We start from the raw sequence: 16,091 nt of genomic DNA on the forward strand, positions 1-16,091 counted from the left end.
GTAAAGAAATTAAGAATAGATAAATATGACTTGGTTTTCTCATATTGTGTGTCAGAGAGAGAAAGTACCAGTCCCTACATTCAGATTATTGAATGACAATTGCCATATAAAAAGTCAAAATTGCATCATTTTCATGTTATAATGCAACATTGGGTTTGATATTTGATTTCCCATAATTCATCACGAATAGCTCGAGCCTGTGACGTTGTGGGGAGGAGATAAGTGCTAAACATCAGAGCATAGGAATAAGGCTTAAAATTTATCACAGGTAAATATACTTCATTGTCATGTCAGTTCAGTCGATGAGCTTAAGCGTTTGCATGCCAGTTTCTCACTGGGGTAACGTGAAACGTGTTATCCTTGCAGGGAGGATAGGTTATGTCAATTGCCGACAGTAAACAGGCTAACGTTACTAGCTATCTCCCTAGCGTAGCTTGCTAACTGTGAGCAAAATCGCTGCTAGCTAGCTAGCGAAGCTATCATGTGTAGGGAGATGAGTGATAGTTGATTTCGCTAGCGTATAGCTAGCTAGCTAGCTGCTTACGTTATTTTCGCAGGACAACAATTGTTAGCTTTTTATTGACTCGGTCGAGTCAAGAGGTGCGAATACCAATAGACGTTTTATTTAAGATAAGAAAAAACGTTATGTTTGATAGATGTTTGTAGCAGGCAGCTAGCGACATGTCTCTGAGGCTATTAACGATGTAACAGTGTGTACTGTGAAGACCGTGAGGTTAGTGGTCGAACGGACTCACCCAGCCTGCTAACGGCGTACGTTTAACTACTATTTCGGTACCGGGACATAAAGTTAGGTACGTGTTACTTCACTGTCAGTCAGACAAGGTAAAACTCAACAGTTCCTGCGTGTTTATCAGGCCACTGTTTTTGCTGGATTGTAAAACGTTAGCTAGCCATGTCTAATATGGTAAAGTTAACTGGTATTGTGATGGGGAGTGTGTTATCTTTTTATACGTTGCTCATGACGGTTTTTTTTTAAATATATATATATAAAAGCTAAGCCTGAGGGGTTTAAAATCGAGGTGAAATCATAAAGCATGTATACGTTAACTCGGCTGAGTTTAGCTGCTGCTGCTGTCTCGTGACTTCTGTCAATGAAATCCGAAAGTTCGAGATGTCGTTGTTTCCTCCAAACACGGCTAACATGTCCCCTTCACCGCTGGGTTACAGGCGAGCTTTGCGTATTATCTGACACACGGAAGTCAGCTCTAGGAGTAGATGCGTATATTTACATCGGCGTTTAGTATCGCCAGAGCCCCTCTCTAGATATAACACCACATATTTAATATTTATGGCGCTGTCTAGCCAGTTGGTAATTGTTCCTGGCTGTCAGAACAGGCCTTGTAGATGTCAGCTCTTTCTAGGAACATATAAGGTTGTTTTTATGATAAATATCCGTGCTGAGCTCTTTCAGCTAGTCACTTATCTGGTTCACTGCCATTGTTAGACCTGCTGCTATGGTAGGAACTGTCCAAAAACCTCTCCAGATAATTTGGGACAGGTTTGCTGCTCCAAGAGTCGAGCTAAACATGGATCACATATCTAGAGACAATCTCCCCTTAAATCGTGATATCTGCTCCAACACTCTTGACCGAACAGGTCCAGTGTGGAGGATTTATTGGATGAAATTGAATTAAATATTCTAATAATGCTTCGCTAGAGTATAATCAACTACATCCTACTCACTGGTCCTTTCAAAACCTTGTGTTTCTCTCTGTCTTAATGCCTTTTTTATGTCTTATTTAAAGCTCTTTGAATTGCCTTGGCGATGAAATAAACTATGCAACTAAATTTGAATAAATACATTTGCTTATCTTCCAGGCTGTAACGTAACAGTGTCAGTGTGCAGTCCTCCTTGCCAAGGAAGGAGAGGCACCAGGGACCATGAGCGAGAATGGCCCTCATACAGAGGCGCCCATGTACTTTGAGGTGGAAGTGGATCCCTTGGGAAGGGATGACGAAGAAGAAGAAGACAAGATCCACTTTGACAAAGACGACGACCTGATCCCTGAGCCTTCGTCGTCCTCCGGTCGGGTGTACGACCGCACCACAGTGCTCATTGAGCGGGACCCCATCCGTCTGGATGAGGAGGGCGAAGAGGAGGGTCACTGCGGCGGGGACGAAGATGGGGTCACCTTCCTTACAGAAGGGGAAGGCGATGGAGATGAGGAGGAGGGCTCAATTACGTTTATGACCGACCCTGATGGCATGTCGCAAGGTTACGTGCACCATACCATTTCTCCAGACCAGATCCAGTTCACAATAAATCCAGGCTCAACCCCGATGCCACGCAACATCGAGGGGGCTACACTCACCTTGCACTCCGAATGCCCTGAGACCAAGCAGAGAGAGGTAAGCCCAAATGAATAAATGTTTAATATGTAGTCCACCTAGTAATATATGGCGTGAATGAGCCGTCACATACCAGTTACAACACAGATGGTCAGAAGAATGTGGTTAACCGTAATGGCTGAAGTAACACTTGGTTTTGTTTGGTTATTGCTCAACCATTGCATGGTTATAGCTGAAGTTATTGCTTGGTGTGTTCAAAACCCAAAATAGCTGGCGATTAATTTAATAGTCAATTTATTGATTTATTGTTGCAGCTCTAGTTTGATTATTAATGACGTTATTGCTCGGTTTGGTTTGTGGAAACTCTTCAAATCATTCCAGCTAATTGCCTCACAGAGCCGCTGATTGTTTTAAGTTTTTTCTCACATGCCTAATGTTCTTACAAAAGATAAGATGCATTATGTAACAATATAGGAAGTAAATACATTGATGTGCTAGATTGTCTTTAATAATGAGCTTCCCCAGCAGCTTGACCCTAGTTGCTCTTTCAGCTTAGGTACAAGCTATCGCCTCAGTGCACCAAATTCAGCTCATGTCTGTCGGTGTAGTCACACTCCTTCCACAGTGTTTGCACCCAGTACTAGACCTTGTCTTAGCCACTTTGCCTCCTACCTGTTATCATGTGGTAAATCTACCATATTTTGACACCTAACCCAGCCTAATAAGTGGAGTTTGGACTATCAAACCTCAGCTAGTGTGCGCTGGTAAAGCAGCCAGTTGTGGCTGAATGAGAAGCAGGTCGTTGAAGGACTGCAGGAAACAATGTAGTCCTTGGTCAACAACTCAGTCCTGTGTTTAGCCAAATGTCAGATGACTCAATGAAAACAGCACATGTGGTTCTTGTGACAAATGCATGAAAACAAGAAGTTGCTATAATGAAGAGTGTTGAAAGGATTGTAGTAAATCCGGTTCCTTGAGTTGTGCATAATACATTTGATCCGTTACAGTTTTGTATAGGAGGGGCAGAAGATGCTAGTTAGTATGCTGTTTGAAGTTTACAATCATCTTTATAGTAATATCATGAAGCAGTAGCATCATTAGATGGGTGGAGTGCATGCAGTGTTTTTCCCTGACGTTATTAACACAGAAGCCCCACAGGGGAGCACCTTCTCTCCAGTGTTGTTTTTAATCTGACATTTTTCTGGTGACAAAGCCATTGTTGCTTTGAACAAAGAAGATTACACAAGATATTGTGGATGGACTGATATGTTTGTTGGTTGGTGTCAACACAATTTTCGAACGAACCTTCCTTGGAAAAGAAAGATTTTATTGAATTGTTTACTTAATTACACTACCGCCAGCAACACCAAGAAATATTCTTATGAGGGTAAGAACAAAGGACAGTAATAGAAACATACTGTCTGAGACTTGGTGGTACCTTTTCTCATCTGTAGGACTGCACAAATAGTATTTCCAACAAGACTTCATCAACAAAATGGTGCAGTGCTGTTCTGATGGTTCTGAGTCACAGGAAAAGGACAGTCAATTCCTGGTCACGTACTACATCTTCTGTTAAGTGAAAATAATTTGTTGACATGTCTTTGTAAAGGGGCCGTCCACCCCAAGAACGATAAGGATAACGATGCGAGCATCCGCTCTGATGAACGATAGCGTTCTGTAAACAAATGCGCCGAGCACACGTTACACTCTCCAGCTGTGTCGGCTGCTTAGGAAAATGGATTTTGATGACCTGTTACTGCTGGACCTTGTGCTGAGGAAAAACAAGAAAACCAGAGGGAAATGGGTTTCAAGGAGCAAGGAGTTAGAGTAGTCATATGAGGACAGTTTGTTGGCATGTCTCAGGTAAAATAAAGGGGTTATCTTTACACGTATTTTGCAGCCTAAAATGGCAAAAGCATTTAATGAGTTGTGCAAATGACGCCCTCTAATTTCAGCTCGATTTTGATTTGCCTGTTAGTGTTTCCATCGTTCGCTGTCGTCGTCATTATAGTTTTGCTGTGGACTCTGCCATCCACTTGAGTAAGAGCACCGTAACTCTCTCAAAACCCACCTGTATAATATCACTAAACAAACACAATTGTGAAATATGGTTCAATGTGTGTGTGGAGGTCAGTCTGTGTTACTGCTGAGCACGGAGCAGTGTATTTGTTTAAGCTGTTTGTATTGCTAGATTGTCTTGCTCGGCGTCATCAGGCCTGCATTTTTGGTTGGATATGTTAGATTTATCTGTATTGTCGTCTTTGTCCATGTCATTGTTATGACGTTATGACTTGATTTGCTATGACATTGTTATGATGATTTGCCACGGGCACAGAATGAATTTCCAAGAGGACAATACACTAAACCATATGAGATACTTCCCTCAGTGGAGCTGCACACTCAGGGAAAAAGGCAGAAACATATAACAAAATTAAGCTCCAAACAAACTTGAAAAGCATGAGGAGAGGAGAGAGGACACACGAGTGGCTATTCCCTGCGAACAACAAAAAGAGACTTGCAGCCTCTCGTGCAACAGGTGTCCGGAAAAAAAATCTAATGACGAGCCACGTCATGCACTTAGTGATATTACTGTAAATACTCTCGTGCAACCATTTCATTTTTAATGAAGTGGTCTTTTCCACAGTGCGTGTGAGAGCCTACAGTTCTCTCTCACAATGAATGAACTGATGGTGGAGAAGAGTCACGACGGTGTGGGAGATGAATACAGTACCGAGCTACAAGCTTTAGCAGACTTCCCACGGTGGCTTTGCATGGATGTTTGTTTAACAAATGGTCTCTCCCACTTCCTTGAAATCAAAATGAATGGCCGTCGATTACCCATCACTCAGATTAGTGTTTGTTAGTTAGACCGATGGGAAAGTTAATCAGCCTTATAATCACTTTTTCTTTATATATAACAGCTGAGTAGGGTTTGTCCTTTTCATGGTATGATTTAAAATATAAGTAGGTGTGTCCTCAAGTTAAGAATTGAGATTGTTACAGCATATAGTTTAAACTGTGTCCGTTATTTTCCAAACAAAGACATCACTTAATGCACCATAAGAAATTAAGAAACATTAGCACTTCTAAACTTCTTTCTTTCTTCTAAACTCTTGCGAAAAAAAAAAGGTCTTGCTTCTGCTAATTTTCCCACTTTTCTAGCTACTCGGCAGCGGGGAACTATCTGATCTAACATCGCCAGGGCTAAACATGCTGTCTTTTGTCTTGAGAGTCATGCTTATGGGAAACTCTATGGTGAGATCCCAGAAAAGGATCAGTTAAGGACACTAAGCTACAGGAAAAATGTTAGCTGAGAAAGGGGATTCGCTTGTCTAGGTGGTCAACCAAGAGCTTCCTCCTGCTGAATTTATGTTCAGTGCAGCATAGCATTTTTTTTGAAGAGGAGAATGGACTGCTTTTATCCACAGTGCCCCAGGGCTTTTGTGTGAGGAGAGAGCAGGCGACTGCCACACTGCAGTGGAGATTGGTGCTGTGAAACGGAATTGGATGGGATGTATTGCATGGGGGGTTAGTCATCATCGCTGTCTTTTGTGCACACCCGCTTCATGTGCTGATGGCTGGCTGAGTCATTGAGTTCAATTCCCATCAGAAAGGTCATACTGACTAGGACTGTCGCTTCATAGTATTGCAAAGCTGCTTATAACTGAGATGAATTAACAAATTACTTTCTCGCTGCCTTCTTGAAAAACAGGGTAAAGACTCCTTAATTGATTTTTAAGAGGGGTGATTTTTTTCTTTTTGCCTTTGCTTCAGAATAATTTCATACAGTAGAGATGAGTTCAGGCGCTGATTTTTCCCCTCTTCTTCCTCTATCAGGTGAAGCGCTACCAGTGCATGTTTGAAGGTTGCACAAGGACGTACAGCACGGCAGGAAACCTGCGGACACACCAGAAGACACACCGGGGCGAGTACACCTTCGTGTGCAATCAACAAGGCTGTGGAAAGGCCTTCCTCACCTCTTACAGCCTCAAGATCCATGTCCGCGTTCACACCAAGGAGAAGCCGTTTGAGTGTGATGTGCAAGGTTGTGAGAAGGCCTTCAACACGTTATACAGGTAATCCGTCACATACCTTTTGTTGCGTTGTGTTTTTTTCTCCTTATGGTGCTGGAACTTCAACCTTTTAATTTCCAAATAAAAGAAATGTATGTGGTTAGAGATGTAAAAATAGACTGAATCAGTGCAAAAACACACACAAGGAAAAACCATAGAAACACGCCACGAAAGAAACAATACCAAGAAAAGCTGAACATTGTCACATCAGGGAGCTGTGTCCTGTATGTTCTCCCTCCCTAATTGCTAGCTTTCCAATTATCCATTATTCTCCCAAAATGAAAATAGCCTCCTCTAATCCACACACTCGCACACAATGCTGGAACTTAACACCAATAACAAAGGATTTCCTAAATCCTGTAGTTTCCACCTCACATTGCAATTTTTTGGCTCAAGGGAAAACTTTGCTAAGGGTGTGAGTTTGGTCATTTAAAACGTTTTGTACCTTTTTTCAAAATAAGGTAAATCTGTTGTCTGAAAATCTGAGATTGATAGTGCAGAAAAGGGAAATAACAAATCTATATCAAATCTACTTTGACCAATGCCAGACGGGGTCTTTGTTCGTAGCATTTTTCACCATTTAGAAATGTTCCTGTGATCTGAAGTAGTCCACATCCGAGCCCTTTGGCCTGTTTTGGTTCAGTTGCTGTGACAACAGGTCCTGGGCTTGGTGAAGCTGTGCCACTGCCATCAACTCCCTGTCAGAGGTTGTTACTCAGGGCAGCCAACCAATGCCACACATGGGTAGATTTTCCTTTCAATTGCCTTCCACCTCCCATCTCCCAAACCACCCAGATTCTACCACCATGCTATTGTCACCTGAACGTGGACCTTGTTTTCCAGATGCTTTTTAGTCGTTCTTGAGATAATTGCAACGGGAATCGCCACCTGCCATTTAATGCCACTGTGCTTTGTTTGTTTCTCTCTCTGCATGTGATTTAATGAAACACTCCTGATTGTCCCTGCAGACTAAAAGCACACCAGAGACTTCACACAGGCAAGACATTCAACTGTGAATCAGAGGGATGCACAAAGTACTTTACCACACTCAGCGACCTGAGGAAGCACATTCGCACACACACTGGGGAGAAGCCATTCCGGTGAGCATTTCTATTATCACACCACCAGGTTTAATCCACCTGTAGTAGAAGATAAATGAACTGTGATCCTAATACATATTCACTTACAGCTCTTTCAGTCCTTTTTGAAGTTTGATTGTTTACAGAAATACAGGGTTTAGGGTTCATATTAAAACATTTCTACTCATACTGTCCTTTACTTTGTTTTGAGAGCTGCATTATGGTTAGACAAAGGCCCAAAATAGTGGTCTCCCATCTGCCGACCGTAGTATATTGTTGGCTGTATGTATACAGTGAGTCGATGGTGCTCGCTATTCCAGCAGGAGCATGGCTTTACTGTATGTGAACTACTTGCATCTGGTTTTAAACATATCTGTTTTATGTTTTCATCTGTTTCTTTGTAACCTTCAGGTGCGACCACGATGGCTGTGGCAAAGCCTTCGCAGCAAGTCATCACCTAAAAACGCACGTACGGACGCACACAGGTACATATTAAATGTTTTATGTAGCCCTGATTTGTAAAGGGATGCTTGACAAAGGACATCCTTATTTTTCAGCTATGCCTAATTTGCATTTACATTGTTACCAGTGCCTCCCACACAGTTAATTTGAATAGTCTCACCAAATAGATTTTTACTGCAGCCTACAACATTATGTGGTTTTGTATTTACTATGTCTCCTGTCAGAAGTGTAGATAAAGGAGCAGTAAATATAAAGGCTATGTCAATGTATACTTGCATTGATTGGACAAAAAAACCTGATTATAGTTGACGTTCGCTTAGAAGCTAAATTTATTAAATTAGCCTGTCAAGTAATTATTTTCCCTTGTTTTGTGTCCCTTAGATTATTGAATTTTATTTTCAAGAATATTATTTTTTAGTAGTATGTTTTTTTATATAAATTTCCATGTTTTTTGTGTCTGCGCACCTTCTTGAAAATGAGATGATTAATCTCAAGGGTTTCACGTCCTTCCCAAAGTGCCAGCTACTGAACAGATAGCCAGCTACTTAATCATGTCAGGGAGGTTTCTAATATGTGGTTCCCTATATCTAGTTTTCAGGTGGATGTCTCTCCCAAACTGTAAATTTAAAATGATGTCCTTCCTGTTCCGGTGATGAAGGACTGACATGTGTTTTTGATGCTTTTAATGTGTCCAATACAAAAAGTGAAACAAAAGTAAAACTGAAGAAGCTGCTGAAAATACATAAAGTTAGATTAGCAACTGTTATATTGGCTGACTTTTAAAGATTATTCTGTGAACATTAGCTCTTTAATCTCAGTCTCTCTGTCTACTCGTTCTGTAGGGGAGAAGCCATTCAACTGTCCCAGTGACGGCTGCGAGAAGACGTTTAGCAGCCAGTACAGTCTGAAGAGTCACATCCGAGGCCACGACAAAGGACAGGCCTTCAGCGTCACCCTCACCCATCCGCTCTCTGAAGTGAGTCACAGCACAGCAACTTGTCAGCGTGTCCGACACTTTGTCGCTCGCTGTTGGCACAGTTGTCACGTTCTCCATGTACAGCCTGTGAGCAACATGACACCACAGTCCTCATGTTATTCACTTAATTAAAAACTTGTGAATGTACAGTCTTGGGGGCATTTCTTGAATTGATTAACATGCACATATTCACACAATTCTTGCGTTATGCTCTCACACACATACCATTGCATGTCTTATTACTAGATGGGAGGTATTCTAGAGTGCATGCTCCTTTCAAGTAAATGCTTAATTTTTACATTAACATACAGTAGATGTCGCTTTATTTTCTAATTTCGCTCCCTGTCTTGTTTGCATGACTCAGCACTTGATCCCATACCAGTGGCAAGTATAATTAGGCCCTGTTCATCTGTTAATTACAGGATGCAAATCACTCGCTGTGCCTCAGTGACTTGAGCCTCATCTCTACAGACTCAGAGCTGCGAGAGAACATCCATAATGTAAGTCTGGCCTTTTTCTTCAGCTTTGTCAAGCAGACTTTGGATTGACGATGTTGAGGAGCTGTCAAGATAGTCAGTAAAGATGTCAGTTAACAGGCAGCTACGTTGACACCCTAAGTGTAACTGTCACTGTAATAAGATTTTAAGAAGTAAAACAGGAGTTGTTGTAATGCTGTAAGGTCAAATTTATTAAGTTTTATTTTTATTACAGGCTCAAAATTTGGACCTCAACAATGTGACCCCCGTGAAAATCTTTGAGCTCATGTTTCAGAGTCCTGAAAATAGTGTCAGCCAAGATGACACCCATCCCAACGGTCAGTACATTTCAAAACCTGTCAGCTTATATTGTGTCACACGTTCTTGGTCGCTGATGGAGTCTTTTCTCTCCTTCCTCAGAGAGCTTTGTTGAACGATTCAGCCTAGAGACCTGTAACCGACAGGGAGTGACTGATGCCTCAGCTATCATCTCTTTCTCTATCAATCCTACCTCCTCATCTTCCTGTTCCCACTCAACTGCAGTCATGGAGGCTCCTACCCAGCTCAGTCAAAGCTCTTCCTCTCAGACCTCTGCCCCTGCCTCTGTCACCGCTACTGTAAGCTCCACACAGCCTCCCCCTTTCGTGCAACTAACCCGGCCTCAGCAGATCTCTGATGTGCCTGCTCAGGCTTCTGTCCAAGCTCCAAACCACGTCACCCCCCAGCACTATGTGGCACTGCCACCCACATTCCTGCAGCCAGATAGTGCCACCCAGACCACCCCTCTACCACCTCCACCGCCAGTGGCTCCAGCACTGACAACCACAGCACCAGGCACTGCTGCCGTGCCTGTTGTTGCAGCCACCACAGTAGATGCTCCAGCAGCTGTGGTCCAACCTGTGCCTTTGGCCAACAACCCTGTCCCCAACTCTGGCCCTGGTTTGCCTCCCACCCCTGCCACCATCACCATAGCACCCACCCAGAACCTGCTGCAGCCCAGCCTAGTCATGTCTGACCAGAACCTCCAGTGGATCCTCAGCAGTGCTGCCAACAGCCAGCAGAACCCAGAGCAAGCAGTGAGTAACGTTGTCACACAGTGTTTGCACTGACTCGATTTGTTATAGTCTTGACTTTGTGATTTGTTCTACATTTAAAAACACATTCATACATGCATGAAATTAGGGATTTCTTGCGTTCTGTTTTCTTATTGTTAGTATGTTCAGGATGAGCTAACAACATTGCGCCATGCATATGAGTAATTATCAGAAAACTTAAACAAAAATTTTAAAAATTAATATGTTAAGTAAAACAGTGTAGATGTGGCTTTTTGCAGCTTCTTCAGCATCGACTCTGAAAAACGAAAGGCGTTAACACTTTTAATACAGTGTGTTGTATTACGTAACATCATTATCCCTTCATTACAATCAGGTGCCACTCAACTACATCATATAAACCTGAACTGTGTTGTTTTAATGTTTATTCACAGACACATCAAGGAGGTCCAAAGGTGGAAAAGGTTTTCTTCACCACAGCCATACCAGTTGGAGCAAACGCTGGTAAGTTAATGAGTAGTGAATTATTATATTTCTTCATGTTGCAGAGATCGGTCAAAAGATTGTAATGACATCATACATTTGTTTTGACACCCAGCACAGTACTTAGCTTTGATAGGATTAATTAAATAGTTAGATTGATGTCCAGAGAGCACCACTTTGGTACTGTCGCAACAACAGTTTATTATACAAATTCATTTCCAAGACGCTGACACTCAATTAATTCACAGTGCTTGAACAGATGAAACAGTATTTCATTATAATATTTGATAATAAAATTGACAAGTAACAGCACAGGAGCTGTATCATTCTAAACATTCAGAAACTTTAAGTGTTGTTGGATAGTCTTACAGTACAAGTGATGGATTTGGATTGTTCATTTAATTTTTAAAATGTCAAAGTAATTAAGGCAAATCTTTAATTTGACCCCAAGACTCGTCTTTCAGTGTTGGACCAACCGTTGAAAACACAAAAAATATTGAATTTACAATTATGTATAACAAAGGAAAGCAGCAAATCTTCAATCACATAATGTTTTATGCTGAATGCACTTCAATGCTTAATCAATTAGCTAAATTGTTGTAGACTAATTTTCTGCTAATTGATTATCCTCTTCAAATAAGTTGTCTGAATATCTCCGATTGCAGTTCTCATAAATGTTCAGACATGAACTCTTCTCAGTCAACTTCTCCAAAGCACTTCGTAATTTCTACCCTTGCATTCAGCATACTGTAACTCATACTCGCTTTCTTTTCATATGCTTTGCAGGACATTTTAAAAGCAAATGATAAAAGACTGTTATCTACTTAGCCACTTTGTTTTGTATTTCTGTTTTCAGGCAACTCGGTCCAACAGATCGGCCTCAGCCTGCCCGTCATCATCATCAAACAGGAGGAATCCTGCCAGTGCCAGTGTGCCTGCAGGGACTCTGCTAAAGACAAGAGTTCAAAGAGTGCCTCCTCCATTGTTTCAGCCCCAGCACAGCCGCAACCATCAGAGCCCCCTCCTCCTCCTCCACCATCGCAGCCCCCAGAGCCTCCTCACAATCCAGGCCCCTCATCTCCCTCATGCTGTCCCCCTAAGTCTTCCTCCAAAGTGGGTGAGGTGAGGCCAGAGGCCCCCTCATCCTCCTCCTCCTCCTCCTCTTCCTCTTCTTCTTCTTCTTCTTCCTCCTCCTCAGCTCAGACTTTCTCCAGGATAGTGAGCGGCACTGCCCCCAACCCTCCCTCATCTGACGGGTTAGCCAATATGGATGTCTCGGACTTCCTCGCCCTGCAGAGCCCGGAGACAGCTGCCAACATTGAGGCTCTGCTGCTGGTCGCTGATGACTTCAACATGGCCACTGATGGCAATCCTTAGAAGAGCTGCCTTCTGAGTCTGGCGCCGTGTGTTTGTCTGTTGCACCCACTCATCCACAGGCATCAATTCCACCCACATCTCGAGTCATTCTGCACAGCGACGCCTCTTCTTTCTCCCTATATAGTGTGCGCATCGAACCCCCTGTACCTGCAGTGCATTCTGTTCTGTATGGCATTGCTCAACGTATATTCACGAACTATGAATAATTTTTCTGTTGAGTTCATTGCAGTAGTTTTTAAAAACAGGACTAGTTTGCTTATTGAGATTTAGCCATTTTAATGCAGGGAAAAGGCAGTAGATCCTTTTTGTTCTAATCAAACTGTATATAATGACCCTCGATATCCAGTCTGAATTGATTGAATGAAACAAATGAGTGTTGTCCAAGCACTGATAACTTAAGAGTAGGAAAACAAAACTTGTCTGTATATCTTTGTACTGTACTACAGGTCCTAACAAATGCTTAAAGCTGGTATGCAACTGACCAGAATGCACTGTATATTAGAGGAATCTGCTTTAATTGTATCAAGCATTGCTCCCAGCTAGAATTGGACATTGTCGGCCACATAGCCCCTCATAAGGCTGTCATACAATATGAAGCGTTTTCCTCTGTACTTTTGTTTCCTAGAAAGACTAGTGTAGTCCTTGAAATGTGATGATTCTTTTCTACTTATTTTGACAGTTATTTAGCAATTGAGAAAAAAGAACCTGTGACCAGATCTGCCTGTCATGTTAAGTGAAATTAAGTCAATTCATCATTAAGTTGCCTATAACTTAAACTAATTTAAAATTGTACATGTTAATTTATTCTAATGCTTGATTCTTGCGTTATACTGGTAATATTATCTTCAAGATAGCAGAGAAATCTATTATTAATTTATTCCAATCACGTGTATTTTTAAGTTGAGCTGTTTTTATGTTACTGAATTGTCTTTTCTTTTTTTTTTAAGAACGTAATGGGTATTGCTAAAAGCACGTTTGAGAAACGAGGCACCTATAGCAGACTGCACAGTGAAGCAAATTATCCTCTAGGATCTGCTTGTTTGCAAAGAAAATTGTCCACATTGAAACAGTATGGAACTACTGTCAACATCCCATGTTTTATAGGGTTGTGACCCTCTCAGGGATGCATCAAGTCATAACTGATCCTGGTTCCCCTTAATTTGTTACTCAGACATACGGTTTTCTCACCAGATGCCCCAATCTTGCAGTAGCCCTACGTTTTGCTGCACTCTTCCCTGTTTATTGCACACTGACTTGTAAAGTGAGTAATCTGACAGCTTGCTAGCTGAGGTGCAGCACCACTACAGACTTTTGTATACAACTGCTGTAAAGTAGCATTTAAAAGATGGTGTCCTGGCGACAGTGTAAATACATTTTAGTGTAAACATCTTTGAGAAAACTTGTAGATTATTCTAGAATTTGTATTTTTGTATAGACTTTTGAATTACTAACTCTCAGAGTTTGGAGCTAATGTATCCTTGCATTCCCCCCCATCCAGTCACATTTATGCAGAAGAGTTTTTGCCGTGTTTTAGTTGAATAGTTCTACTAGCAGCTGGGCTTTTGTACAGTCCCCATAGTAACAAAATATATGTAACACATAGCCTCCTCCACAGAGTATAATTTAACAGTATTGTTTCACATGGGACACAATGCAATGAAGATAAAGCGACGGCATTAAGCCCTGTATACTAGAGTGTAGAGCTACTTGGCCTTACAACATTACTGTTCTATGAGCCTCCTTGCCTTGACAGTCTCTGCTTCAGACTTGCCATTGACATGCCAACACACTCATCGTCATTGAGTCTCAGGCAATCACTTCCAGCAGCAGATCACCACAGGCAGAAGCATGAAGACAAGAAAAGCGTGTGGTTTTTCTTAGAATCTGTACCGTTTTTCAGCTTTTCTGTTTGGAAATTCATTAATGGATATGCAGCATTGCTAAAAAATATAATCAGCTACAGATGCAGGTGATGTGATTTGACATTTTTAGGTTTAGGTGGTTCCAATCAAAACCAAACTTACATGCATGTAACGTATCACGTCTGGCTTTATTTTCTTTGCCATAATTCAGTAGTGGAGCTTTCCTTTGATTCACAGGTGCCAAGAAGGCAGTGAGATAGGTTGTGAACGGCTCCAGTCACACGTTGTCCTCGACCATTCCACTTATGCAGTATTAAATATCAGGAGTGTCTCTACTTCGCTCCAATGGACTGCAAAATCGTAAAAGAATTTACACACCATTTCCCTGTTAAAGCATCCGGTAAAAATACTGCCAAGAGTCAAGCTCATGCCATCAAAATATAATCATGTCATTGAACACAACTATGCAATTTAAGTGTGGCATTCGCGAGTATAAAAAGTGATTCCAAGACAAAAAGATTATTTATTCCTCCCTCCATTCACAAATGATATTCTGCTACCGTATATGCAGAGGCAACAGTTGCCTTTCGAATGCATACATGTTAAGCATGCTCGTTGAACTCAAGTATATTGCATTTCATGTTCCACATTTGGAGTGGTGTGAATCTGGACTTCGTAGTGTCCACTCGAGTAGTGTTCCCATGAATGTTGCACCGCAGGTTTACTTTTACATGCTGTTTAAAACCAACTGGATTTGTTTGAAGAAGTACTTAGTGAATGAATGATTCTGTTTTAAGAATTATTTTTTTGGTCAAATGTGTGCAGCTTTTTTCCTTTTTGTTTTTATTTTTGATGTTTCATTTTGGGCTCACTCCATTTATGTAATCATCTCAGCCTTTCACATATTTGAATTTGACATGTGGATAGTCTGTTGGCTCACCTTCACCACTGAAAATCAGACTTGCAGCTGCAGTTATTCGTTTTAACCAATAAGCAGAGATTTCCTTTTATTTTTATTTTCTGGACTTGTGGCCCAGGTTTGTCTTTCTGAAGTTGACCAGAAATGGTGAGCGTCAGTAAATCACTGATGGTGACATTTGTTTGGAAGCACATTGTTTGATCACAAATGTAAGTGTTTTTGGAAATGGAGAATTTTCCAAATGGGCAATATTTAAAGACAACAAGAGGAAACTTTATGCTTCCAAAGGAATGTCTTGACTCCCAAAGAGTGAGGAATTGTTGAGGATTTGTATTTTTTAAAGAATGTATAATGTGAAAATGTTTGCTTATGCTTGTTTCATATAAAGTATTATGATAAATAACTTTCTGAATTGAGAGCAATATAATACTAATAAAACCTTATCCTTGTCACTGAAATGTTTCTTCTCTGTAATGAAGTGTTTTTACTGTTCAAATTGACAGGCTGGTCTTAAATTAATTTATTTGAATCATATAAACATTTTTAAAAAAAGGAAGAAAATAAGGCTGTTCTGCTTCTGGTCACTTCTTCTGCGGTAAGGTCACATCCTGGAGAGATTTCCTCTGTGGGGCAGAACCAAGATTCATTTTTAAAATCTGCAATCAGTCAAAAAAGGTCCAAGGAGAGAAAAGAGAGCTCACCACGAGAATATCACTTAGATCCTTTAAGTCATCCAGGACCTTGTTGCACAGGGTGATCTTCTCAGACAGAGTCACCATTCTGTCCTCAACGTCCTCCAGTTCCTGAAGAAGACAAAACATGTTGGCCAACGTTTGTTTGGGGCGGACAGAAGTTCAAGCTTCAGGTTGTGTCTGACCTGTGTGACCTGTGAAACGCTCTCATCAGTCTGCAGGGTCATCTTGTCTTCTGGTTGATCTGCAACTGTTTCACAAACATACTTTGAGAAACATATTGATAATGTAACAACTAAGCCAAAAAGCTGCATGTTATGTTACCTGTGT

General features: G+C 41.3%; 1 protein-coding gene across 2 annotated transcripts; it reads left to right on the plus strand.

Moving 5' to 3' along the window:
* The first annotated feature begins 192 nt into the window (after positions 1-192).
* On the plus strand, positions 193-15,481 carry mtf1 (metal-regulatory transcription factor 1). 2 transcript variants are annotated; one of them, XM_084356687.1, is made up of 11 exons: positions 193-268; positions 1,840-2,370; positions 6,148-6,386; positions 7,352-7,483; positions 7,874-7,947; positions 8,767-8,900; positions 9,323-9,400; positions 9,612-9,714; positions 9,797-10,452; positions 10,863-10,932; positions 11,768-15,481. In XM_084356687.1, exons 2-11 carry the CDS (start codon positions 1,903-1,905, stop codon positions 12,286-12,288), a joined length of 2,475 nt encoding a protein of 824 aa, XP_084212813.1. In that variant the 5' UTR covers positions 193-268; positions 1,840-1,902; the 3' UTR covers positions 12,289-15,481. The 2 variants fall into 2 exon arrangements, with proteins under 2 accessions (XP_084212813.1, XP_084212814.1); XM_084356688.1 differs by lacking the exon at positions 193-268 and adding an exon at positions 325-812.
* Positions 15,482-16,091: the final 610 nt, after the last annotated feature.

This window comes from Pagrus pagrus (genome assembly GCF_965226575.1).
Source record: "Pagrus pagrus genome assembly, chromosome: 7".
Lineage (NCBI taxonomy): Eukaryota > Metazoa > Chordata > Actinopteri > Spariformes > Sparidae > Pagrus > Pagrus pagrus.